This window comes from Sabethes cyaneus, chromosome 1 (genome assembly GCF_943734655.1).
Source record: "Sabethes cyaneus chromosome 1, idSabCyanKW18_F2, whole genome shotgun sequence".
NCBI lineage: Eukaryota > Metazoa > Arthropoda > Insecta > Diptera > Culicidae > Sabethes > Sabethes cyaneus.
The window spans coordinates 126560200-126588059 of NC_071353.1; the positions used below are offsets into that span (position 1 = coordinate 126560200).

At 40.1% G+C, this 27860-nt stretch overlaps 2 protein-coding genes across 2 annotated transcripts in view; both read right to left on the reverse strand.

Annotated features, from left to right (window-relative positions):
• LOC128746204 (chaoptin) overlaps positions 1–21108 on the reverse strand; it is a 140543-nt gene extending 119435 nt beyond the window's left edge. The window contains exons 1-2 of the mRNA XM_053843250.1: positions 20847–21108; positions 16497–16762 (exon numbers count right to left, since the gene is read on the reverse strand). Coding sequence (XP_053699225.1) covers positions 16497–16762; positions 20847–21108 — 528 coding nt within the window. The remainder of the gene's footprint in view (positions 1–16496; positions 16763–20846) is intronic.
• Positions 21109–21762: 654 nt separating this feature from the next.
• On the reverse strand, positions 21763–25430 carry LOC128738401 (TBC domain-containing protein kinase-like protein). The gene is made up of 4 exons (XM_053833500.1): positions 23678–25430; positions 22810–23612; positions 22455–22726; positions 21763–22396 (listed from the first exon to the last, which is right to left on the reverse strand). The coding sequence occupies exons 1-4, from the start codon at positions 24865–24867 to the stop codon at positions 21935–21937; spliced, it is 2727 nt and encodes a 908-aa protein (XP_053689475.1). The 5' UTR covers positions 24868–25430; the 3' UTR covers positions 21763–21934.
• Between the last annotated feature and the right edge of the window lie 2430 nt (positions 25431–27860).

The window sequence follows — 27860 nt, forward strand, 5'->3', positions numbered from 1 at the left end:
ATCTAAGAAATCCGGAGAGCAATAATCTCGAGCCTAAATAACGGCACGGTAACTATAAACGGATAATAGTCAATGGCCTCTATATGAACGACGAAACTTACGTCAAACAGGATTCAAAAGCGCTTTCAGGGCCGAAATTCTACACGAAATCGGCGGACGAGGTGGTGGACAATACCGACAGTACGATTGCGCTAGAAAAGTTTGGACAGAAGGTTTTAGTATGGTATGCTATTTGTACTTGTGGTCTGCGATGCGTATTTTCTTCACAAAGAGTGCAATAAATGCTCAAATTTACAAAGACGAATAATTGTAAAAAATATTGTGGCTTATCTACAAACAGTATCAGTCTCCCCCTCTCTTTTGGCTGAATTTGGCATCTGTGCATTGCGCTAATCCTGTACTACAGTGCCTTTTAGACAATAATACCCAATTCGTCGAGAAAAACATCAATCCACCAAATTGTCCAGAGCTCTGACCAATTGAACGTTACCGGTCGATTGTGAAGAGGATATTCAGGAGGGAAGGAACAGTATCCCAAAGCATGGAGGAATGCAAGGAAAATTTAACAGCAGCATCCAGGAAAAGCACAAAAGCTAGTGCGCAGAATTTGCTGGGAGGAGTTTCACCATAAGTGCGCTCATTCTTTAGAATCTAATATTTTGACTAATGTAAGCCATGTTATTGTTTCAAGTCGTACTGATCTTCAATAAACCAAAAACAAAAATTGATATAATAATCGAATTTCATTTTTATTCACGGATAGATGTTGCTAAAGACTTTTCGATACAGTCCTTATCTTTCATGAGCACCCCTAGGTTAACGTCCCAGGTAACAAATAAGCATTAAGGGGGCATAGTACCTTTTACACCATATTTTTTGCCTCATTTCAAATTTTTTTTGTCGTTTTTTTAAAATTCGAACGCGTAATAAAATGGCGGACATTCAAACATAGAAGTCCGTTTTTTAGTCGAACAAATTGACTTTAAACATATCTAAAACATACAAAAATTGCAATATCTAAAAAAGGATGGATCAAACAGATAATTTTATAAGCTTTCAAACCAAAAAGGAATTGAGTGAGTTGCTTGAGCCGAAAAGGTACTATGCTCCCTTAACATAAGCAGTAAATAAATCATTTATTGGCATATCTGGCGCTTTTACTACACCTTGCTTTATATTAGCATTTATTCTGCAAAGTTATTATAAATTGGCATCCAAAAATCTATTTAAATTCTTCTTGTCAGCACCATAAAAGGGTTAGCAGTAAAATAACTGTATATTTTGCCAAAACAATTTTTAAGTAATATCTAAGAAGACTTAAATGCTTACTAGCATGCCTTTGAATAGCACTGAGAACGCTTATTGGTTACCTGGGTTCCGTTCCACCTCCTTCTGCAACTTCGCCATTGATATGTTCATCGAAGAACTGCGTCAACCGGACGACCACCTTGCCCTCGTTTGTGATCAGATTACCTTCCTCATCTCTACACATGTCATCTTTCGGTGTGTAGCCTTTAAGGGATTGGTTAACCGTCTTGTAAAACGCGCGTGTCATTAGCTCGAAATAGTTATTCTGATTCTTCTCAATCTCTGTCCTCCTTCTGTCGCCCGATGTTCCTTAGAATCAACTGGTCAACTGGTTTCTTGTTCGTCGGCATTTGGCCAAGTTCTCCCTAGTGACAACAATCAGATAATTTTTTCAAGCCAGTTTATTCCTCTACACCGCTTGGTATTCCTCATCAAATCAATCATTTCATATACTCCGAGACTCTTCACTTACTACCGCAATAGCGACCTCTCCGATGCCCAGCCGTTGGCGTTGGGGCCCCAACCGTCGTCGAGGGTTGAAGCACCTATTTTTTTGAAAAGGGCGTATAGTACATCATCCAGTATTCATTCACCCGTAGTTCTCGGTAGATTGCGTTATCTAGCAGACCGAGGTGGGCGGCTTTGACGTGTCTGATACACGGTTGACAATTTTGGGTACACATAGTCTGCTACTAGGTGATGGTCATAACTAATTTTCGCACTCCGTAAGGAACGTTCGTGATGTTAGAGTAGAACCGATCATCTATGGAAACGTGGTCAATCTGGTACGTTGGTCAGGTAATCTTCAGGGGATTTTGTGGGTATCTTTGTGGAAATCTGCGAAGTTTATATATAGATTATTGATCGTTGCAAACGCTATTCCTCACGACAATAATCAGCGTTCGCATGAGTGCCTCCTTCCCTGTCAACCTACGACTTTGGTTTGCTTTGGGATTGTAGTACCAAGAGGTTAGGAGTGGCTGTAATTTAAGTGACTGGATACAGTGGGACCTCGGGGTTTTTTCAATTTGAAACTCCAGTAAAAAAGAAAAAGGATGGTATCTGACATGTCTTTTCAATTTTTAATCATCAATGATGGGTCAAATATTATCGTTGGTTGCTAGAAAATCCCTAGAAAATTCCAGCTCCGCTTTTTTAATATGGACGCATATGAAATTCACTGCAGCTGATGCAAATGAAATCAGTAGTAGGGTAATTTGCCAATTATTGCACACCACCCAAATACTGTACACTTCGTAATGTTGCACTTTTTCTCGACGGTTTACTATGTTAAATGTAATTTGACAACAACACCGGCTATACAATTTCATTATCCGTCGAATGTTACGATTTTTTCATGTAAATCAACGTAATTTTTTAGGCTTAACATTAAATTTTCTTACATCTATCCCAATTTTGCCTTCAGCAAACGATTTTCTTATCAAAATTATAATTATTATTCTTAAGAAAGTTGAGAAAATGAGCTTTCACCGAACGTTAGTTCCCAGCTAGCACCAACTCGTATATCAATGTACGAAAACTATCGTAAATATCTCCTAAAAACTCGAAATCGTAACTAAAGCTGTCGTATATAATGATAATGACTGACATACATTCGATTTCAGCACAAAATCGTAGAGTAGGACGGAGCGACTCGCGCTTAATCGGATATTATCGTATATAAATACTTAAATAGTCGTTACGCTCAAAATTATTCGTAATCACGTATATCGCCTCCAAAATAGTACGGATATGCCAATTTTGCGCATGAAACACGATTTATTTAGCATGTAATCTGTACGTAATGCTGATTTTTACCTTTTTTTATACATATGAAAATGGTAGCTGGGTTCGAACTTACTATACTCAAAAAGTAAATAAAATTGGGTCTTTAAAACACAAATTTCCGATAAATTCGTATGTTCAATAATTGGAAAACCAATTTTTTTGCATATCTGTTTTTCGTGTCCTAACCCATTTTTTTCTGCAACGCGCATTTGACAGTTCACTTCTCTGCGGTGTTGCTTTTTGTTTATAAACGCAAGCGGTGGGTGCCGCTGTTTTCCATTTTTCACCGTTTATTGCGAGGTTTCCAGGTCCATAATAGACGTTAAGGTAATCTTAAAGTATGTAGTATGTAGCTTTGTCCAAAAATAAAACCACTTGGCAATACAGTGGTAACCCGATTTTGTCACTCCCCGATTTTGTCACTCCCCGATTTTGGCACCCCCGATTTTGTCACGTTTTTGACCCGATTTTGTCACCCCCGATTTTGTCACGTTTTTTACCCGATTTTGTCACGCTTTTGATTTATCAAAAGCTTAGTTTGAAAATCATTTTCAAACATGTCAAATGTGTTAAAACACTGAAAAGAACTGTGTTGATTTTCGTGGAGTTTCCACAAAAGTTGTTTCTTATCTCCACAACTATAATAGCTAGAAGGTCACTTTCTTTGGCAAAGTTCTTTATAATAATCTTCTCAAAAATTTTGTAGAACATTGTTTTGCTCTACCTCTTACTGCTTGAAAAATAAATTTTCTATCTTACTTTTAGGGGGGTTAATCAAAGAATCGTTCATACCATAAGAAAGAGCTTTTTACGCTGTGACATTTCTCTGAACATAGTCAACCAGTATAATCAACCATTTCGGCGCAATTAATAAACGCGTGTTTTCATACCTGTGGGACCTCACAGCACAGGTGACAAATGTCCACAGAGAGGTAGAAGGAAGTGCGAAAGGTCCTAAAAGTGATCAGAATGAAATATATGTAGTTCGTTCTAAGTTATCTGCAAAAAATATAAAATTGAAAAAATACCCGATTTTGTCACTGTCCCGTTTTTGTCACCCCTAAATTCATCATGGGGGTGACAAAATCGGGTCATTACTGTAATGCTAATGTAATAATGAGAAAAAATCAAAACAAAAGTAGTGCAACAATTGGGCGTGAGGTGTGCAGTAATAAGATTCGAAGGTTATTTTGGTGTGCAATAATTGGGTGCAGAGTCGCTATGCAAAAACGTATTTTACACGGCTTTTGTGAGGAATTCCACACGATGTCTATGGGAACCTATTTTATATTAGTCTATCGGGATACTGAGCGGTTTTGCCAAAAAAATCTGCTTTCATTTGTTCAAAATCATCAAATTGCTTAGCTGTGCACAATAAATTGACAATTTACCCTACAATTGAAGATATAAAAAAACTGTGCTTTCCAAAAAGATAACGTAAGCAACCCATTATTTTTCACTGTTTTTTTAAATAAAAGTCCTCTTGGTTTTCCTACCTGCTTTGAATATAACGAAGAGAACCTACTGATCACTCAAAGTAAATACTTTTACTTTAAGTAGTTATTCAAACTACTTCTACCTTTTTGGATTTTGAATGGCTCGTGTACAAGACTCTGCGTCATGGTAATCAATCTTTCAACAGCAGGAATTGGAAAGACCGTATTTCTTACGCAATCAATTTTCCAAAAGATTGTGCTCCTCTTACAATCAACACATCTCATGCCTAATTCAGTCCTACTGAATCTTTACTTAATCCGTAACTTGAAGTATAACAAACAATTACTTATTAGCTCCTCTAATTCAACAAACATAAGTAACTGCATTTAAAAGCTCTCACCATATGCATATCGTAAAGGCCAGAATAGAACGAAAGCGCAACGACAGTCGAGCTAAAGTTTAACATATCAAGGCATAACATACTCTGGAGACGGCTTGGGACCACCCGGTGTGGGCTTGGGACAGGGATGGGTCTGCGCTTCGTCGCTGGCAGATCTACGTGACTCAGATGATGAATACTGATTACATCACATGAAGCAAGAATTGTTTGGCGGTCGCTCGCTACGGTCCCGGCTGTTGTACGTAGTGCAAATGGAACTGCTACTATGTATGGAGAAGCAGCCAGATGCAACGATTGCCGTCCATCCACCTACTACTACTAGGTAGGTACTCCCCAATTGAATGCCTTCATAGACTGTAGCGTCAGATGGTTTCGCCGGGCGGGCGGTTTTGGTGTGGTTTGATGATAAATGACTGGATTGTTGCACAGCAACATTCGGCCCGCGAACTAGGTGTGTTGCATGGGCTTACCCGCTTCTACATATACTTACGGAAATGTGGCCCGTTGTTGGCACGTGACAGTGTATAAGGGAATGTACTAAAACTTGGTCGCCATTCGAGGTTTGTTGCGTTTGATACTTGCTTTCTTTTGTTCTAGGCTAGACAGACAGGTAGATGGGCGGGTGTTTGTGGTGAAGATTCATTTAGTTTTATTTTTGTTTCAGTCAGCAATCATCCTTTCAATCATTAATTCACCTTATTGTGATTTCTCACAAAATTCAGTTCATCATTCATAAGAAGTGACACACAAATGCCCGCAAATCCCAATACTACCTAAAATAGTCGTATTTTGGAAATGGGCAGTTTTTACAAACTGGAGGCAATTCTGGTATTGTCGCTTCTCCAAAAATAAATAGTTTGAACTCCGACATTTCCTAAAAATTAGAGGTCTCCCAAACATACTAACATTCTCACGTCAAGGTAATAACTAGACGACCTCTAAATATGTACACAATTTTTGAAACCAGTTACTCATTGCAATCTTTCAATATTATATTAACTTTCGGTAACGTTTTAGCTGAGAAATGATTATTCTTCCTACGGACACCATTCGGTCACAGAGGAAAAACAAAGTTATAACAACAGAATGTGTTATGAATGTGTTATGATAATAGTGAAGGAGTAAGTACATATATCCGTAAAAGTAGAAATAAAAATTCGAGAAAATGCTCTTTTTCGTGCCATCAATCGCAACTGACCATGAAAAACCTAAAACCTAATCGTATCAAGATTTCACATGCCTGTTCTGCAGTAAGTAGCTGTTTAGTCTGCAGCTTGTTGTCTCGATAAATGATTGCGACTTGTTCAGCAATTTTTTGTTCTCTCTTCCTAATTCAAGTGCAGCGTGTAGAAGATCGTCTTATGGTGATTATCGTAATGGGGATTTTCCTTTGTTGTTGCTGTTGCTGCTGCTACTGCTGCTGCCGCCTTATCCTGCTGGCACCATCCATGGCTGGTTCCATGGTTTTCCATGACGTTAGAGTGCTTCTTTTAGGGGGATATGTACAATGTGCCTCATTGCGCTCGATAATACGACCATGCTGTGAACCCACCGCCGCCGGATGCGGCGGGGAAAAGTTACTCTGCGAAGTAGGTTATTCCGGCGATGCGATATATGTATACAGGATAACGGACGATAGACGATTCCAAGGGCTGATTGCGCTAGGGCCAGCGGCTGGTGGGTCAGGATGTTACATAGGGAATGAGTTGTTAAGGGTAAGTGCGGGAAGAAAAAAAGGATAAGTAGTATATTCTCTTCTTTGTGTGGTAGCCGTTTGATTGCTTTTCGTATGTGATGATAGTGATAATAGCCATAGGTACACTTGCTTCCTTTCGTTGACAGTAAATAAGGGCTTTTGACATATTATTATCATCTAAATTCAATTCATTCAAATTTTTTTCATTACAAACAAAATCAAAGCGGTCGTAGTTTACACAATGTACAGTTAAATCTACAAGCATCAGTATCAGCGTACGAACTGCAAATAACAAAATCTAACACAATAACTTGTATTGCATAACCACAACTTCCTGTTAACGAATAAATGCCAACGTTGACAACAATGGTATAATTGCATTGTCTCCCAGTGGATGAATCTAGTATTGAACGGCTATTACCTGAACGAATGTAACTGTGGGAGTCGTTTTATATTCCAATCTGTACCTATCAGCATTCAACCCACAGTCTATTCAGGTTTTGTGTATGATCGACACTGCAACTTTTCAATACCGTCTGACTATCAGCGTTTTAATTTGGCTGAGTGATTTCGTGCTGGTTTTTTTGCGAAAAGTTGTTATTTTCATATCCAACCACTACAATAATTGTCCAAACTGAAAGCGTCGATATTGATAAGTCTGTGAGGTCTAAATAAACTTGTTTGTATTTTCCGAAGAAAAAATCAACCACTTTGTTAGGTCCGAAGAGAGTTTCCACGGTTTCACGTACTTAAAGCGTTCAGTAAAAGTTTGATTAGATTTTAGGAAAAACTAACTTTACATTTGCATTCGTGCTCATGAGGTTCATTCTTTTTCACAGTACTCTCCGCCTCCAGTTTCGGCTGATCTTTTAAAAAAAACTGAAAAACTGACTGAAAATTATGCATTTGAACTTAACAAACTTTAAAGTGGGATAGTTGCTCCTATAGTTGAGTCAATACACTTTAATAATATACATATATTTTCATCACCAAAGCATTTTAAGTAAAATAACGTCTATTATATAATACAAGTTTATCTTAATATGGATAGTTAGACTACTCCATTAAAAAATGCACTTTTATTTACTATGATAACGATTTCCTAAATTCTGACACCACTTTAGCCTCAGCTGGAAAACGCTTGTTTCTACAGTTGTGCTACCCTATTTTTTCAGCTGGCAAAACAGAAGGAATAGCACAATTATAGGAACACTAAGATCAATTAAAGGAACATTAGTACATCTATTACTACAATAATTCAACAGATTTTGTTTCCTTTATAAAGTTACTCTTACAACGTATGTAATTGTCGTGCCAAGTGACAAACACTTTGTATTTGATATGTTAATAATGTTTGTGGGATACATTAATTGAAGCATATTTTCGACCAATACGTCAAAAGGTCCAAAAATGAGAGATTCTCATTCCGTCTCTTATGCTTATTACGGTGGCATAAATGCATTTCAACCCAATTTTTCTTAAGGATTAGATAGCCAATAACGCCAGTTACCGTTTCATGCAAAAAAGACGCATTCAAGTGCATTTATACCGCCGTGATAAGTGCAATCAAGGGCATTGGATTAAAAAGCCACTATGGCGGTTTTAATGATCATCTTTTGAGGTAGACTTCGATTGCCCTTCATCGTTTACGGACTGCTCATACCCATTGGTGGAGTCTTTTAGGATTTGAGCTCCAGCCAGGAAGGAAACTTCCGAAGAAGTTATGCTAGATAAAGCAAGAGCCCCGTAATAGTAGAGCAAATGCGCTAAACTTTTATTTTCATAGACGCAAAAGTGGCAGGTCTCGGTATCATCCGATATTCTTTAAAAAATGAAGAGCAGGACAGTATCCAGTTGGGAGTCCCATGATTTCCGACGCTACGAATTTAGCTGAGTAGTTTTTTAGGTGCTGTAGCATTTGGGTAGATATTCTGTTTAACTGTTTAGTTTACAGCTGTTTACCCTCATTCGATTCCTGCGGGATGCTTTTTAACAACATAATCTAGGCGAGCAGCCCAGTTAAGTTTTTTATTCAGAATTATTCCAAGAAGTTTGCCTGAAACCAAGAAGAAACCTGAGCCCAATCAGTATAGGGGAAGTAAAAGTATCTTTTCGTCACCTAGTGAATGATAACAATCTTGTGGAGTTTATATCAGGCCCGTCTTGTAAGTATCATAATCCCAAGCAACAATGTGAGTTTTATTGTACTCTTATGATGGTTTTCAAGAATTTTGGTCTTAAATGCCATCATAAGAGTGTATTAAAACCCAAATTGTTGCTTGGGATGGTGGTATTGAGAGCTCCTAGCAAACAACTCGACACTACTGTATCAGGCTTTCCTCTGACGATAAGTTTTAGGTCGACGACTTAAGCAATAATCTCATAACCAATCTGCAATATCTTGTGAAGGAGTGCGTTTGCCACCAGTGTTCAAATCAAAGGGGGGAGAGCTCCTTGTGGACATCCTTTGATTACCAAGATCGTGACCGACGAATCTCCCAATGATGCTGTGATTTCTCTGTTCGGAAGCACTGCTTGCACACAGCTCATTATAGTGTGGTCGATTTCGTTTTGAAAGAGAGCCGTAATAATTGAAACGAGGGATGTGTAATCGAGAGCTCCTTCAATATCATGGAAAGAACAGAGTGTCGTTTCCTGATATTTTAATGATTTCTCAATTAACGTCACTACCCAGTGCAGTGCGGTTTCCGTAGTTTTGGCATGTTGGTAGGTTGATTCCCATGCAAGAAACTGTAGAAACTCTCATGCTTTTCTTTTTTTATCTCCCTTTAGCATGAACACCACCTCTACTGTCCGCCAATTCTCTGGGATGCGTCTCAAAGTGGAAAATTTGGTAGAATAACATCTGGACCCGGAAATTTCATTGGCTTAAAAGAGCTAAGTACCCATTTCATCGAAGCCTCCGTAAACAATCGACGTGCAAGCCGAGCCAAGTCGTTTGGCACATTATGTAACGGCCCATTCCTGAGCAGCGAGGCCTAATACCGCCGATTTTTTCTCAATCTATACCTATAAAGAAGGATTTCTGTCTGTCTGTCTGTCTGTCTGTCTGTCTGTCTGTCTGTCTGTCTGTCTGTCTGTCTGTCTGTCTGTCTGTCTGTCTGTCTGTCTGTCTGTCTGTCTGTCCGTATGTTCCTTATAGAATCGAAAACTACTGAACCAATCGGCATGAAAATATGCATGTTGAGGTTTTTTGGGGCCAGGAAAGGTTTTAGTGATGGTTAGAAACCCCTCCCACCACTAAGAGGGGGGGGGCTCCCATTCAAATGAAACACAAATTTCTGCATAACTCGACAACTAATCAAGCAAATAGAACAAAATTTGGCATGTGGGTGTTTCCGGTGACAAGAATTTATTCTATGGTAAATTGAGACCCCTCTCCTCTTTATAAGGGGAATTATAACTCCTCTCCTCTTTAAAAGGGGGGGCTTCCATACAAATTTCCTCATAACTCGAGAACTAATCAAGCAAATGGAACCAAATTTGGCATGTCAAGATTTTCGAGGACAAGAATATTTTCTATAGTAAATTAGGACCCCTCCCCACTTTAAGAGGGGGGGCTCCTGTACCAAAGAAACACAATTTTCCTCATAACTCGAGAACTAATCATGCAAATGGAACCAAATTTGACACGTGGGTGTTTTTGGAGACAAATTTTTTTTCTATAATAAACTGGGACCCCTCCTCACTTTAGGAGGGGGGCTCCTATACAAATGAAATACAAATTTCCTCATAACTCGAGAGCTAATCAAGCAAATAAAACCAAATTTGCATGTGAAAGTTTTCGAGGGCAAGAATATTTTCTATGATGAATTAGGACCCCTCCCAACTTTAAGAGGGGGGGCTCCTATACAAACGAAATACAAATTTCCTCATAACTCGAGAACCAATCAAGCAAATGGAACAAAATTTGGCACGTGGGTGTTTTTGGAGACAAAAATTTTTTATGTGATGAATTGGGACCCCTTCCCACTTTAAGAAGGGGGGCTCCTATACAAATGAAATGCAAATTTCCTCGTAACTCGAGAATTAATCAAGCAAATGGAACCAAATTTGGCATGTGAAAGTTTTCTAGGGCATGAATATTTTCTTTGGTGAATTAGAACCCCTCCCCACTTTAAGAGGGGGGGCTCCTATACAAACGAAATACAAATTTCCTCATAACTCGAGAACTAATCAAGCAAATGGAACCAAATTTGACACGTGGGTGTTTCTGGAGACAAAAATTTTTTCTATGATGAACTGGGACCCCTCCTCACTTTTGGAGGGGGGGCCTCTAAAACAAATGAAATTCAAATTTCCTCATAACTCGAGAACTAATCAAGCAAATAGAACCAAATTTGGCATGTGCAGGTTTCTGGAGGCAAAAATATTTTCTATGGTGAATTAGGACCCCTCCCAAATTTAAGAGGGGAGGCTCCTATACAAACGAAATACAAATGTCCTCATAATTCGAGAACTAATCAAGCAAATGGAACCATATTTGGCATGTGAGTGTTTTTGGAGGCAACCATTTTTTCAATGATGAATTAGGACCCCTTACCTTTTTAAGAGGGGGGGCTCTCATACAAACGAAATACAAATTTCCTCATAACTCTAGAAGTAATCAAGCAAATGGAACCAAATTTATCATGTGGGTGTTTTTGTAGGCAAGAATATTTTCTATGGCATATTTTCTATGGATTTCCCCATTTTAAGAGGGGGGGGCTCCTATACAAATTAAAAACAAATTTCCTCATAACTCGAGAACTATTCAAGCAAATGGAACCAAATTTGACATGTAAGTGGTTTTGGACGCAAGATTTTTTTCTATGGTGAATTGAGACCCCTCTTTTCTTTAGAAAGCGAGTTATGGCCCATCTCCCCTTTAAGAGGGTGGGCTTCCATACAAATGAAATGCAAATTTCCTCTTATCTCGAGAACTAATCAATCAAATGGAACCAAATTTGGCATGTGGGAGTTTTAGATGGGAGAATTTTTTTCTATGGTGAATTACGACCCCTTCCCCTTTTAAGAGGGGAGCTCCCATACAAATGAAATTCAAATTTCCTTATAACTTGAGAACTAATCAAGCAAATGGAACCAAAATTGGCATGTGGGAGATTTTGGAGTCTTGAATTCATTTTACGATAGTTAGAGACCTCTCACCCCTGTGGTAGGGGGATATGGACTCTCATATAAATAAAACAGAAATTTTTGCGAAACTCAAAAACTAATCGAACTCGAGAAATTCGAGACTCTTCCATAAAACATTAGTCAATACAAGACCACAAAAACTATCTATAGTAACACTAGATCGTTCAGGACGAGACGGTCGCGAGTGTTGCCGGTGACCCGCCGTCGGAAGCGCCGCCCACTGGGGGGCTTGCAAAACTCGAGATTGTGACAAAGATCATCCGAGATTCATGATTTATGTACAACACAGGTTAATTTGTGGCAATACGAAGTTTGTCGGGTCAGCTAGTAATTTATAATTGAGAAAAGGAAACAATGAAAATCATACAAATATTTCTAAACAGCCAAATGTGCTGTATTGCATTTAATGCCAGCGATTGTCCACCAGAATTTAACATTTTTCTCTAGTCATCACCGAGCGCGAGGCCCCCTGAAGCGCGATGCTCTGTGCGACCGCACGGGTTTGCCGGCCTAAACGCCGGCTCTGGACCAACTCATTCTCTTTATGGGATTTCTATCCAAGTTGTAATGGCAAGTATCACAAATGACTGCCTTGCGGTACCTCTGACATGAGTACAACCAGAGCCGTAGCGTAACACGGTGGCGCCCTTGGCGGAAGATCAATTTGTCGCCCCCTCATTTTTTAAATCAATGTTTTCTCCACGTTCATCTTTTTTTTGTATTCGATAAGTACTTCACTACACTTGTATACACGTATGTATTGAAAAATGGACTAATTCCGGATGGTGATGAAAAAAAATAATACAAAAGATAATTCAATGAAACAAATTTTCCTCAAATCCTATGTTTATTAAGCCTTGTATAACAATGCTTCGACGCCCTGCCAAACGGCTTTAAAACAGATAACCGGAACCTCCTCTATGGCCGATCAAAAAATTGACCTCGGCAAATTATTCAACTCTTCCGTAGCCTTGGCGATCAGCTCCTTCTCCGTTTTGGCAACACAATTATTGGAGAAAACGCTTCGTTTTAGCTTCGCCCAAAAATACCAATAGGAAGTTTTGGGAGGCGTTGGAAGAGTTGGTGACCGTCGGTTTATCTTCAGCCGGTTCACCTTCTCCAGTAATCTCTTGCAATAATGGACCGTCGCCAGGTCCAGTCAAAAGACTACATCCTTTACGCGATACTTCTTGATGAAGCTGGCAACTTCCGGTAGATACTACGTACAATATGACGAGACCGTCTTGCTCTCAGTCTTTAGCGCAGCAGTGTCGGGCGTCCGGAACAAGGCTTCCGTTCAACGCTTTCGGCTTTCTCCATGTTCATTTTTTTTCGCTACGGGATGGAGCTAGCAGTACGAACAAAGTATCAAGTGCAGTTCAGTTTTCACCATGGCTGTTGAATGCAAATCAACTGTTAAGGTGGCTTGAAAAATCGCCAAATTTCTTTCAAAAAACCCCTTGATAGAAAAAATAGACTATCAGAAATAAGATTTGACTTCGTTTTAGATGGGCTGCAGTCCAATTAATGAAAGCCCGATTAAAACGTAGCCCACTTAAAGATAACCCAACGAGCGGAAGTTGACTGTACTAGAATGATCTGAACTAAACAAGTGTGGGAAAAAGAAAAAGTTTAGTACATAAAATTTATAGGTATATGTTGTTTTGCGCCATAATTCTTTACTGAAAATTTATCACCAGAACCGGCACGGCAAAAAAATAACGCGAATTATTCAGTTTATCATACCTCTGTTATGTAATTGTTTATATTGGACTCGGTTCTTGGAAATTCCGGTCGATATTCATAGACCATAAACATTGTTTCTTTCACTTAAAGCCTCGAACATTTCGATAGTAAACCGTGAATTTCGGTTAGTCACAAAAACGAAAGCAAGAAGTCTTCTTGTTACAGAAAAATATTAAAACATGTTTTCAGTAAAGCAAAGCCTAGGTGCTACATTCCGTTATCGAAACTTGACCTTCTGTTTTTATACGACAGACTTCGCAGCCAGCTGTTAGAGTACAAGACAAATGTAGGGCCAGTTGCTACGATCCTATTGACTTTAACAGCCTCTCCCAGCCGAGATTCGAACATACGATGACTGGCTTATTAGGCCAGCATCATACCTCGACGCCCACTAAGTTCAAACCCCACAGCCCTTAAAAATGGTAATTTTGACACTGTAGACAGATTTTTTGACGCTGTTGAAAGCTGCAGTAAATTAAAAGAATTATAAATACTCTGCAAACTGCGAATAAAAGCCATGACTTCGTCTGGTATCAAACACATCATTTGATTAAAATTGTTAGCAATATTTCTCAATAAGCAAAACGAAGACACCGAATCACAATTCCCAAGCTGAGTGGAGGAATCAACTCCAACGATTATTCCTCTGCTATATTGGTGAAAATATGTCGTTCTTCCAAGTTTTAGCGCGGTAAGTGCAGCAAGCGCAAACACCCACAAGCCTCAGCAGAATGGCGCAGTACAAGTTGCTTGGAATAAGTAATGAGTTTACAATTGATGCGTAATTTTAATTTAGTTTTATTTTATGCCACAGTCTCGTGAGAACGGTTAGTTAAATAAAACTCTTATCATATGTTTTGTATATAATGTGAGACAAATATGAAATAGTAGTTTCATTAATATCACAAGCTGTTAATTAATAATAGTACTTAATGAACGTCATGAAAAATTATACCAATTATAAGCTCATCATGATTAACAATAAATAATAATTATGTATTCAACATTATTCAAATAAACACAAACATTTCAAACTAATTTTATAGAAATGCATCCCATAAACTGACTGAAACACTAGCTGCGTGCTTTCTTCTGCATGTCGAATATTACGCAACAAGCTATGAAAACCGATCAGAAAATTTAATTAGTAGCAGTCTTAATTAGATTAAGCTCGTTGTTTTCTATGATTGCTACACGAATAAATTTTATGAAATCTGTTGTACACCGTCCATCGCTATCCGAAAAGATCCTCAAAGCACTGTTTTCCCAGGGAAAACAAATCTAGCATAGACATACCCGAGGAGGCATTTTGGCTGTTCCTGTCCGGTCCGCACGACCTTGGCGGAAAATGTTGCACTAAAGCACCCGATGTTTGTTCCGCCTTCTTCGAAGATCCCAATCACTTTATTCCTTCACGCCGATAAACGAACCACTTTGTTTTGCACTGGTTAATATCTCGATTGCACAACCCGCACACGTCACTGAACTTTGAACTGACCAGCAGAGAAATCCGGATACCACAACAACCGGGACCAACCCGAAAACCGTTACCGTTTGGATCGACACTTGGCAAGCTAATAAGCTGGATTTCCAACAATGACCATCAAATAAGCTGTTCCACTACGAACCGAATGTATGTCTGGCCGAGGTAGCAGTAGGGCCTCTAATCTAATTATCCTCTCCCATAGTCCAGAGCCGTGCTTTGGCGGACAGTTTTCTACAAGTGTATCTTACGACGGCGTGGTACCCTGCTGATTCTTAGTTCGCATACAGCAATCCCCATCGTATGTTGACGCATGGTTTTGCAGATAGTACGTACATCTACTGTTCTAGCAAACGAATAACAACAGCCAATTCCCTAATGCATTAGTTGTGGTGTGTCTGGATTAGAATTTTCTCCGACGGAAGTCCAACAAGTTGCGTGGTGACGGGACTTCGGCCTCGAGGAGGTTGTACGGCTTGAGTAATTTGAGCCGGCTACGCTCGACTCGTACCTAGTGCCTATAGCGAATTAAAACAAACACATGAACCTTCCCGTATATCCGTCACCTCACATGAAGCCGAGGCTGAGCATAAAACGTAGAAAAACACTATATAAATTAGAAGTATGACCTAGTTGAACCGATAATTAATTAATGCCAGGCCGTGTGTACTCTTGGTGTTTTGTGTGCAGTGAATCTAGTAAGATGGCCAGAACCTGCCGCTACTAGCCTTTGGTGCACTATCGAAAGAACTTTCTTAATGAAGTGGTTCTTTTCTGTTAACCCTTAAGTACTTAGTTTCTCACTACCTTGAATATCAGTTAGCAAACATCTTTCGTCGAAAAGTAATTTATATGAAAGGAATCTCATTTGAAATTACTTACTGAATAATCGAAGCCCAATTCGTTAAACGATTTCCAAAACATATCTTGCCATATTCCGGACTAAAGTTTCTAATTAATTCAGTTCAATGCCACGGCCAATTGCACTTCGTAGGCTGAGTTGATGCTTTATCCGTTAATGCAATATCAACACGAGCTCCAATTACTAAGTCTTTCTTTAATCGCATCAAAGCGACAAATATTACATACTGATGTCTTCAGTGTAACCAAATATTAGATTAGCTGTGACTACACGCTCGTGTTTCGCCCTCGGTAGCGGTTAGGTACTACTTTGTATGCCAAGCCAAAATCAATTGGGTATATTCTTTTAACGTACGGTTGTATATTTATTTGTTATATTGGAATGCAAACCAAACCAAACATGTAACAAAAAGTGATTGGGCTTTGCACGATTTAACTATTTATCAATATATTTCAAAGATATTTACCTGCCTGTTGCGATGTCCTTTAGGGTTTGACCTCCATTACAATGTTCCGCCAACATACTCTGTCCATGGCTGCTTGTCTCCCACACTTCCTAGATCTTGCTCCACTTGGTTGAACTACCTAGTTCTCTGCACACTTCTGCATCTAGTACCAACCGGATTCGAGGTGAACACCATTTTGATGGGGTTATTTTCCGATATTCTCACAGCATTGTGCTCTTCCAGCTTTAGCGATTTTCTGGATACTAACTTCACACATAAACAGGCGACGTTCGAAAACGGCCAATGCTGGCAAGTCCCCGTCGAACGTTGTCCACATCTCATGTCCACGCACGTGTATTTCGTGCGCATCTCTAGGACACTGTTTAATATCGCTCTTGAGGGGATGATCAAACGACGGGCTTCGATATGGGAGGCGGAGTCTAGAAGGATTGAGATAAAAATAAACACGTCAAAGTCGAAGACCAAATACATGAAAGAAAGAGGCTCAAAGCAATCAAACGCGCGCCTGTTATGAACGGTAACCGTGTACGCTGCTCACGAGGACATACACGCTCTTACCGTGTTCGAGCGTAAGGTGCTACGGACGATATTAGGCAGGTTACAAGCTGAAAACGGAGAGTGGCAGAGGCATGTGAATCACGAGCTACAGGTACTGCTTGAAGCACGATGGACATCTATCGTACATCTGCCGGTAAACTACGGTGGGCCCGACACGTCGTAAGAATGCCAAACGACAGTGCACTGAAAACGGTTCTTTTCAATAACCCCACTGGTACCAGGAACAAGCGAGCTCAACGTGCAAGATATCTCGACCGGGTCGAAAGTGATTTTTTCGTTTGGGACGTTTAGGAAATTGGCTTGGACTGCTTGAAACAGCACGTGTCACCTCGGCTTAATTCTGCTGACGCTGACGACGACGCGCACCGTATTTGATGTTGAACTGGAGCTTGCCGAAAAATGTTCCGCATCATTTTTAGCAGAGTAGAAACCGACCACGTCGTTGGATGACATTGCCGCAACCCCCCCCCCCCCCCCTTCTGACATCAGCAATAGAGGGTCTCAACGTGTTATTGTCGGATGCTCACTTCTCGCGTCTATTCGTAAAACTGCCAATTCTCCTGGCGGCTGTCCAAAGTATCCGAGATACACAAGGTATATTGCTATCAATGCAATGTATTCTATCGTACGGTGCAAGGTATATTATATTTCCTACAAGTGACTCCAGTACACTGACGAAATGCATCCGTATGTCACTGATCCAAACAAACGACAAGCTTCTCTCGTATACTGCAATGCACGCTAATCTTGTAATATACAGAGCTATAACATAGTACAGTCATGTTCCTATATGTAATAATGTACGATACCCTACAGTTATATGGCTCGGCTACATCGAAGCTGCCTTGCGAGATACTCGAGAAATTGGCGACGAGCCGCCAAGTACTGAGTGGACTGAAGATGAGTTCTCGATACAGCACTATGCAGCTGTAGCGAATCCATTATCAATCATTTCGACAAATAGAGGAAACAAGGGGCAATGCCAGGAAACTGGTCTTAACAAGGGCATCCGGGTATTCCGATTTGTCTGAGATCACCATATTCTAAACTTGGTTCATGATCCGATTCTACTACTAGACAGGAAAGTAATGTAGTCAGCACGGGAACTGGAGGGGGAAGGATACATCAATACTGAAAAACAAACATGTGCTATGTCAACACCGAAGCTCAAAAACCTGATACCTGAAGGGTGTCCCACATCAAATTGCACCACGGAAGGAACGCTGTAGAACCATTGGCTATTTTCTCTTGAAAGTTTTGGTAGAAGTAGTTTAGAGTGTATGGTTCACACTGTATTTTTATCGCGGTCAGTTTTTCGAAAATTGGAAAAAGTGGCTTCATCCGAAAGGCAACGTCGCGAATTTATTTTGCGCAAGCACCTGGAAAATCCTCAACTCTTTCATCGGCACATCGGAAAACAACTCGGAATCGTGCAGCCAACGGTGAGTCGTGTATCGTTACTACGCAACTCTGAGCATCGAACGGAAGGAGAAATGCGATAAGAATGGATGTTCTATTAGTGATCATGATCTCAAGCGTGTCGTGGAAGCGTTTAGGCGGAATCCCAATGCTTCGGTCAAGGATGTGGCCTAAAAGTTGAATCTATCCAAATCTTTCGTTCAAAGAGCCAAGGACCGGGAGGAACGGCTACGTACAAAGTGCAGAAGCCTCCAAATCATGGCGAATGACAAAATACGGTGGGAAAGTCACAGACCCGAAAACTGTACACCTAAATGCCCACGAAGCCGCATGGATGATGAGACTTACGCTAAGGTGGACTTCTGGCAGCTTCCGTGGCTACTGTACTTCACCACCCAGCACAAATTTGATGTTCCGGAAGTTAGGATGCAGAAACTTTCAAAAATTGCCAAGAAATACATCATGAGGCTAACGGAGTGCGCCGTTCGTGACTACCGAGAATGTAAACGTGTAGATCTACCTCAAGGAGTGTTTACAGAAGCGCCTGCTTTCTCTGTTGAAGCAACACGGGGGCCCTGCGATCTTCTGGCCGGATCTAGCTTCATGTCACGATTCAAAGGATGTCCTGGAGTAGTACGAAGCCAACGGGGTTACTTTCGTACCCAAGGACATAAACCAGAGGACCGGAACTAAGGCCCATCGAAAAATACTGGGCTATTACGAAGCAGGCAATACGGAAACATCCCAAGAAGGTCAAATCTGAGGAAGACATGAAGAAAAAGTGGGTTTCCGTACAAAAGAAGCTGCAGCCAGATGTTGTAAAAAACTTTTTGAGTGGAATTAAGCGTAAGGTGCGAGCATATGGTTATGGTATCGAAGCTGTATGAAATAAATATGCCGAAAGCTTACTAATGGGTCATATTTTATTGTCCGAAAGTTGAAAAGAATCGGTCAATAAGGTAATTTTCTATACAGCGTTTCTTCTGTGATGCAATTTGATGTGGGACACCCTTTATGTGAACGCCGAAGCTCAAAAATCTGATACCTATGCTGAAGGAAGAATAAGCAAGACATCAATACGTACTTTATTGTTCAACGGTCAAAGAATTTTTATCAAAAACCTTTTCTGTTTTAGTTTTTTAAAACACTTTTTTCAACACAAAGCTATTCGTAAAGCTCAAACTGGGGTGTTTTATAACTTACTTACTAACTTCTTCTTGTGCGACGTCCCTCAGGATTTCCCCTGCATAACAACGTTCCTCCAACATACTCGGTCCATGGCAGTCCGTTTCCAGTTTCTCGAGTGTCCCACATTTTCCAGGTCTTGTTCCACTTACTTTAGCCCACTTTGCCGCACACAGCGCATCTCTGCATCTGGTACCAACCGGATTCGAGGCGAACACTATTTTTGTCACCAGTTGTCCGACATTCTCACAAGACCTGCACATTGTACCCTTCCAGCTATGGCGACTTTCTGAGTTCGCTGAAGAGCTGCGCCAGCTCATGGCACATCCTTCTCTTCCATACATCGCTCTCACATGCGCCACCAACGATGGGCCTAAGCACACAACGTTAAAAACGGCCAGTATTTTCCAGTCCCCGTCGAGCATTGTGCACATTTCGTGCCTATAGATAACTACCGTTCTTTTTAGCGTTTTGTACATGATACATTACATTGTACATTGATACATTGTACATGCATACCTGGAGATCACCCAACCAGACAGAATCACAAATCGACCACGTTCTGATAGATGGATGGATGGATAGAGGATAAATACGTCTAAAACGAAGTATATGCTGGCGGGCGGGACCGAGCGCTACAGTGTCCACTTGGGCTGTACCGTGGTAATCGACGGGGATGAGTTCGAGGTAGTCAACGAGTTCGTATACCTTGGCTCACTGGCAACAGAGGACAATACCAGCCGTGAGATTAAAAGACGTATTATCAGCGGAAGTCGGGCCTACTACAGACTCCACAAACACTTGCGGTTAAATTTGTGACCTCGTACAAAGTGCACACTGTACAAAACGCTAATTAGACCGGTTGTCCTCTACGGGCACGGAACGTGGACACTGCTAGAAGAGGAGCTACGAGCACTCGGAGTTTTCGAACGGCGGATGCTAAGAACCATCTTTGGCGGAGTGCAAGAGAACGGTGAATGGAAGCGAAGAATGAACCACGAGCTCGCGCGTCTCTACGGCGCATCAAGTATTCAGAAAATGGTTAAAGCTGGACGAATACGTTGGGCAGGACATGTTGCTAGAATGCCGGACAACTATCCTGCAAAAATGGTTTTCGCATCAAATCCCGTAGGAACAAGACGAAGAGGGGCACAGCGAGCGAGGTGGCAAGACCAGGTGGAGCGAGATCTGGCGAGCACTGGGTGCCCGCGGAACTGGAGATCAGTTGCCATGAACCGAAACAGATGGAGAAATTATACTGCGCATGCCTTGTCGTAAGACGTTAGGCCAATTAAGAAGAAGAAAAAGACATGCTACATTTAATACGGGGATGAAACTTACCAGATTTTAGGGTTTTGCAGAGTCCGTAGTAAACATGACTGCCGGTAAGAATACGTCTACACATTTCTCTGTTGCTGTTGGTATCCAACGTCATCAGCGACCCGAGGTATACAAATTCGTCCATCACCTCAAACTCGTCCCCGTCGATTATCACACTATTGCCTATGCGAGCTAGTAGATCGCGCTTCAACCTTCTTTGCTTCATGTTAGGCTTGGTATAGTGCTCAGTAACCACCAGTAACGTCCTCCCGGCAATGTCCATGACACAGATGCATTGGCTTGATTTATTGAAGATGTGCTCTGCATGTAGAAACCCGCACTTTCTACCACGATGTTGAACATCAGGCAGGAAAATCCCGAAGACCCCTGCGTGTTTCAAACGAGCCCAATATCCTCTCACAGCATTGTGCACCGTTCATGGTGATCTTAATCAGTCTTGTCGGCTTCCCGGGAGAGGGGTTTTCGTCCATAATTTTCCATGTTCGCTGGAGGACCATCGAGACAGCAGCGACCCACACTGACACGAGGACAATGATTCCCCATTTCCTGTCAGCATACGACCTTAGTTTCCATCAAGGTGTGTTATCAAATCTCCCCTAAGATTGCTCGTAATCCGACTGGTACCACGAGGAGGTAGGAATATGAGATGCTGGACAAGAGGCTGAGTACCACTATGGGATTTATCTTATGTCTACTCGTGCGAAAGGTACCGACGGTACGCATAATCCAGCCGTTGACCAAATCATGATGAATAGAACATGGTGCTAGTGTTATATATACTACGATGAATAGAGCTTACCATGGATCAACTATTTAAATATTTTCGCTAGACACGTGTTTCTTTAAAAGTGAATTAATAGCATCATGCTTTACTTCGAAGTTAATGAATTCAACTCCTATCTTGGTATGTGTAAACTTTAATTCTTCAAAACATAATATACTATAGGTATATTTTTCGAAATAATCCCAATACTCTATGAGTGACTGAACCTGTTTGATAATCATACATTAAATGATAAATTCCACAATAAAGTTTCCTATGCAAATACTATCCACTCAGATAAACATAACAATCGACCAAAAAATGTTCAACTTTCCACAAAGTTGGAAATATTTGGTACACTTTTCGCTAGCGTATTGATGTAGTCAAATGTCTGAAGAACCAGCTTGTCGTCGGTTCGATACACCGCATCGAACCCACGGTGCAAAATACAAACATGCGGAACGTGGCAGTCCACTAAGAACTTGGCAAACAGCATCGCACTTTCGTGTGATGTACTCACGATGACGATAATTTTTTTGCGCATATATGCCTCCAGCTTCGGTACATTCAAAATGTCCAACCGAGTCTCCTTCAGCGAAACAGAGCTGAACGGAACGTTTACGCTATTGTCGATAGCCACTTTGCGATGCTCTAGATTGCATCGTAGGTCCAAAACTGCAACGCTAGCCGGTCGATCCCGTAGCAGTCGAATCAAATCGTAGACGCTAATGCGGGGATACAGTTCACTCTGCACCTCTTTGTGATCTTCGTCAGTGTATTTGAGATCCTAAAAGATAAATGAGGATATAATATTGCAACAACAACAAAAAATAACCTCGACTCACAAATTCTCCCGGTTCTTCTTCGTGCATTGCGTACTTTCGGTAGGCAATACTCTTAGGCGTAAATTGGTACATAGACTCGGAGTCATTCACACATGTTTCCATTACAATGTCCGGTAAGTCACTGAATAGCAAAATACACTCGTTGAAGCCCGAAGTAAGCAGCGTTGTCTTCAACTGCTTCAGGATTGCAATACCAATAAATAGAGGGTACGAATTATCGCCCAGAATAAGCTTATCCCACAAATGGAATATTTTGTGCAGAGGAAAAACATCTGTGGTAAGTATAAGAAACGAAACATCACGTCAAGTTACTATTTACATAGGGAAAGCAAACAGTTTTAATTGTGTCACTCACGGCTAAACATTGTCAGAAACCAGGGTATAGCGTACAGCTCTGGGATGAAGTTAATTCCATGCAGATGTTTAGCCAGAACGGGTTCGTGGAAAAATATAAGCTGAAAGAATTTCACCAAATACTCCTTGATGATTGCGGAGTTATCCTTGAGGAAAAACAAATGCAAATATTTCGGTATGAATTTGTAGAGGCTGAGAAAGGCTCGCTCTTCATTGTTAAAGTTGAGGTATAGGAAAGGTGCCGTCAATGAGTCCAGCCCTTGCCAGTAGACGTACTGCGGATGAGCGGTCACCCAAGCCTTCAGCAGTCGCTTTAACTTATTGTGCCCTTCCTGGGATGAGAGAAGCTCATTATACTGATGACAGCGAGGAATATCCACCTCGATTTGTCGATCAGTATGAGTCGGGCTGCACTTATCAAGCTGTTCGTACATACCATTCTCTATGACACCTAATAGGCAAGCCCAAACTTTACCACGAAAGGGTGGCGGAATGTCCTTACTAGCAAAACTTTTGAGTAGATCTTGAGTATAAGGGTAGCCATGCAGCAACGTTTTAAGTAGCATTATACGATGAAATTGGTAAACAGTATCACGTTCGCGTATCACCAATGGCAAATCGGTTTTAAAAACAGGAGATTCTAAATACGCATTGGTGGTGTAGATCAACGGAAGATAATCTTCTTCGGGAATTTTCGATAAACGCTCAAGCAGAATGTTGAAGTTCAAACATATGCCGCGGTTGTCATGCAGAAAACTTTGACTTTTTGGCGGAGAGATCGACTTTCCATTGAGAAGTACCAAACTAGAAGAAAATATTCAAATGAAACCATTGTATGGTTTGTTATGTATATTACAAAATTCACTTACTTCGGCAGGGATAAAATAGGTGCCTCGCTTTTTATTAGTCCTTCCTTTTTCAACTCTTGTTGCACATCACCACCGGCTAATTGCCAAAGATAGTAAATTTCTGCCAAATTATCACAATGACGTTCCAGCAAAGTCAATCCAGCTGGGTCCAGAAAACCAAAAGTTTCTCCACGTAAAAAATCAAACGCCTCATCTTCCAACAGTTCCTGGGCTTGTGGTCGCTTCCGGACGGAAACAATCAAACACTCCTCGATGATGCGTTTCAGTGCCGGATCTAACGAATGGAACAATTCCAGTTTCTGCTGTTCTCGCGCCAGTTTCTCAAACACATTGGAGACAGTAGTTAGGCTTAGTATTTTTCTAACAATTTGAGACAATTTTAGTCGTTCCCAAAACGTTTCGCCTAGGGCTAATTCGGCCAGAATCATTCCTAAAGCCCATACATCGCTTTTGATATTTTGTTTTGAATCTAGCAAAACTTCTGGTGCATGATATTTTACATTCCCAATGGGAAACGAAACATATTTTCCTCCGTCAGTCATATAATACATTCCATAGTTATACAATTTCACACTAAAGTCCCTACTGATGAGAATGTTTCCAGGTTCCAAATTCCGACACATTAGTCCTTGTTCATTCAGATGACCTAGTGCACGAAGCACTTGGAAAGCTATTCGCATAAGCATTTCATGCTTATTGTTCTCACCAATAAAAGTCTCTGTCAGCGGACTGCCAGCGCTTTCCTGCACGATTATTGTCCTTTCATGTTTTCCCCGAACAATATCCAAATATTCGCAAAGGTTTTCATGCTTGAGCAAATCGCTTTTTAGAAGCTGTGCTCGGCCAAATATCCCGATAGAATTGGGCGTTAATGGAAGACCATTGCTGCCACAGCACTCATCACTCGGGTGAGATTTAGCGAAAAACGTCGACACCGAAATGCGTTTGTTCAATTTTATTGGAGCCATAGCGGTCGAAACACTTGCAAATTCACTGACACTACGGGTTTGTTGATGGCCCGTGATTGCAATTAAACGCATTTTAACAAGAGTGTATCGTAAACCATACTCAGGCACGCACAAGCATAACTTATATAGAAAATAACATGCAACCTGTTTTTTTTTTTTTTGATGTTTTGTCTTTGACGGACAGGGCTGAGACCATAGTTGATCCATCTCGCCAACATACATTTATATTTGTTTTCTTATGTGTGGTCGTCTTGTGTTTTACTATAGTTAACTATATATGTAAATTTGCTTCTTGGATGAAATTTACTATTTGCCTCATACTCTCTTCACATTCTTCTATGAAAACTTCCTTCAATGGTTTCATGTATTCCAATGCTGGGATTTTGCTTCTAAGTTCGTTGTGTTTTGAGCAGTAATACAAAACGTGGTTCAAATCTTCAATTTCCCCGCACGTTTCGCACATATTATCGTTTTCTAATCCCCATTGGAATCTCTTTGCTTTCGTTAAAGTGTGATTACTTCGGATTCTGCTAAGGATTTTGGTTTGTTTGCTGTTCAGGGCTAGGTCTTTGAACCAGCACTGTCTCTTTGGAGTGTTTAGTATGGAAAAGTGCCATATTCCTTTATCCTTTGATGTTATTTGGTAATTCCTTGTCCATTCTTCCCAAACTTCCTCTCTGTTAATGATCATTGCGTCACTCATTGTGACCCCATTGAAAAACGTCTGGATATGCAACCTGTTTGAAACTAGTAGAAATATCGCTATAAAACTGATTGATTAACTTGTTATCGTTTGTGGGTGGTGATGATGATGACACGACTGACAGTGACAACTGATAAGAATCCTTTTGATTTTGAAGCAAAAGAACATGATTTCCACCTCAGTGACGAATGAGTGACATATTGACGTTACCCCCGTAACCTCCGGGTAAACATTACAGCACGCAGCCGTGGTGAATAGATCATTACACGGGAGCTCCTAACCACACTTTTTTGACTGCACTTGGTGGTTTGTTTACATGGTGTTAAAGTTTGAATTGAGTTTTCTATCTTTGTCCAGCAGATAATGATAAAAAATTATAGTTTTTATTTAAGAGAAAGCACCTTACATGCATTTTAAAGCACCTGATGCAGTAATCCTTAACTTTCCTTCGTGAAGGATTACTGCATCAGGTGCTTTAAAATGCATGTAAGGTGCTTTCTCTTAGATAAAAACTATAATTTTTTACCATGATCTTCCGGACAAAGATAGAAAACTCAATTCAAGCTTTAACACCATGTAAACAAACCACCAAGTGCTGTCAAAAAAGTGTGGCTAGGAGCTCCGGTGTAATGGCTGACTGACAGTTTTCTGAGGGGTATAGCAAATTGTTTTTGTCTCTAATTTTGAAGACTTTCGTGACTCAAAATACATATTGAAAACTTGGTTGAGTATAAAATTGGAGGAACTAAACATTTCGGTCTGCTGTCTTTGCATTCAAGTATGATGCTTAATAATCGACTATTGATATGACTAGTTTGTTTTTAAACAAACAATGGCTGTATCGTCGGGAAAAACAGTGACAAAACGCAAATATACCACATTACCTCTAGCTAAAAAGTTAGAATAGAAAGATGCAAGAACTGGAAGTAAACCGCAAATTGTCAACTTGGCGTTGTTTCATCACGTAAGTATCACCTAATTCAGCCATTTATGGGCACAGTTGTGATAATGCTCCGTTACGGCGACTTTGCTCTCAAAAGTTTTTAATGATATTGCCCTTTGCATTGAAAGTTGGATTTTGAGCACACTTGTTCAGTCACACATTTTGTAGGTGAGAAAAGTTGCCAAAATTTCGTGGTAAAAACCCATGAATCTTGGTTGATTCCTATTTGAATTCTAATGCTTACGTAGAGTTGTTATCGACGCTACGATTAACATAAAAATAGTTTCTAAATACATAATTCCGCGCTTAATTCATAATTTTAACAAATATGCAGCATATATGAAATAAATGAAAAATTAAATACTATTTGCTTTTCCTCCAACTGGTACTGGCGCCACTGCTAAATCAAATGTCAGCTCAGATGGGAGAGTTGTAATGATGGGAAATGCCGATCAAAATCTATAACGATTATTGATAAAGTTTTCTTATCGTTAATAATTAATAACGATAATATGACAGTATAAGCAAAAATACGTAAGAAATAGTACAAAAATGTTAAAATAATAACAAGCCAAGAAGAAGATTTCACTTTAAACCCTCCAATTTTCGATACTCTTCCGTGACGATAAAGTTTGATGGTATTATCGATATAAGATTACTAGCGATATTATCAGTAGCACACTTTTCATCACAGTTTTGAAGGTTGCACTTTTTAACTGTGCAGTCCAATTGAGTGTGAAGAGCGCAATATTGCTCTTTGCATTGAAAGTTGGATTTTGAACACACTTGTCCAGTCACACATTTTGTAGGTGAGAAAAGTTGCCAAAATTTCGTGGGAAAAAACCATGAATCTTGGTTGATTTCTATTTAAATTCTAATGCTTACGTAGAGTAGTTATCGACGCAAAGAATAATATAAAAATAGTTTCTAAACACATAATTCCACGCATAATTCATAACTTGAATAAATATGCAGCATATATGAAATAAATGAAAAATTAAATACTATTTGCTTTCCCTACAACTGGTACTGGCGCCACTGCTAAATCAAATGTCAGCTCAGATGGGAGAGTTGTAATGATGGGAAATGTCGGTCAAAATCTATAACGATTATTGATAAAGTTTTGTTATCGTTAATAATTAATAACGATAATATGGCAATATAAGCAAAAATACGTAAGAAATAGAACAAAAATGTTAAAATAATAACAAATCAAGAAGAAGATTTCACTTTAAACCCTCCAATTTTCGATATTCTTCCGGGACGATAAAGTTTGATGGTATTATCGATATAAGATTACTAGCGATATTATCAGTAGCACACTTTTCATCACAGTTTTGAAGGTTGCACTTAATAACTGTGCAGTCCAATTGAGTGTGAAGAGCGCAATACAAAAAATGTTCACTGTTTAATCACAGACAAACAGACATAACTCTTGGAAGAAAAATCAACAGCAATTATCGTATCTCACGGAGAACGAGTGTTATGTCTGTTTGTCTGTGGTTTAATTCTACTAGTATTTTATTCACGACAGATAAGTATTTGCATACGACTTGGAGACTTCGTCGT

Excerpts from the sequence above, each read along its gene's own strand:
- LOC128738401 (XM_053833500.1), bottom strand. The coding sequence starts at position 24,867 with ATGTATGTTGGCGAGATGGATCAACTATGGTCTCAGCCCTGTCCGTCA. Across the intron at positions 23,613-23,677 it reads CCTATTTTATCCCTGCCGAA|TTTGGTACTTCTCAATGGAA; the intron begins GTAAGTGAATTT and ends ATTTTCTTCTAG. Across the intron at positions 22,397-22,454 it reads AAGAAGAACCGGGAGAATTT|GATCTCAAATACACTGACGA; the intron begins GTGAGTCGAGGT and ends TTTATCTTTTAG.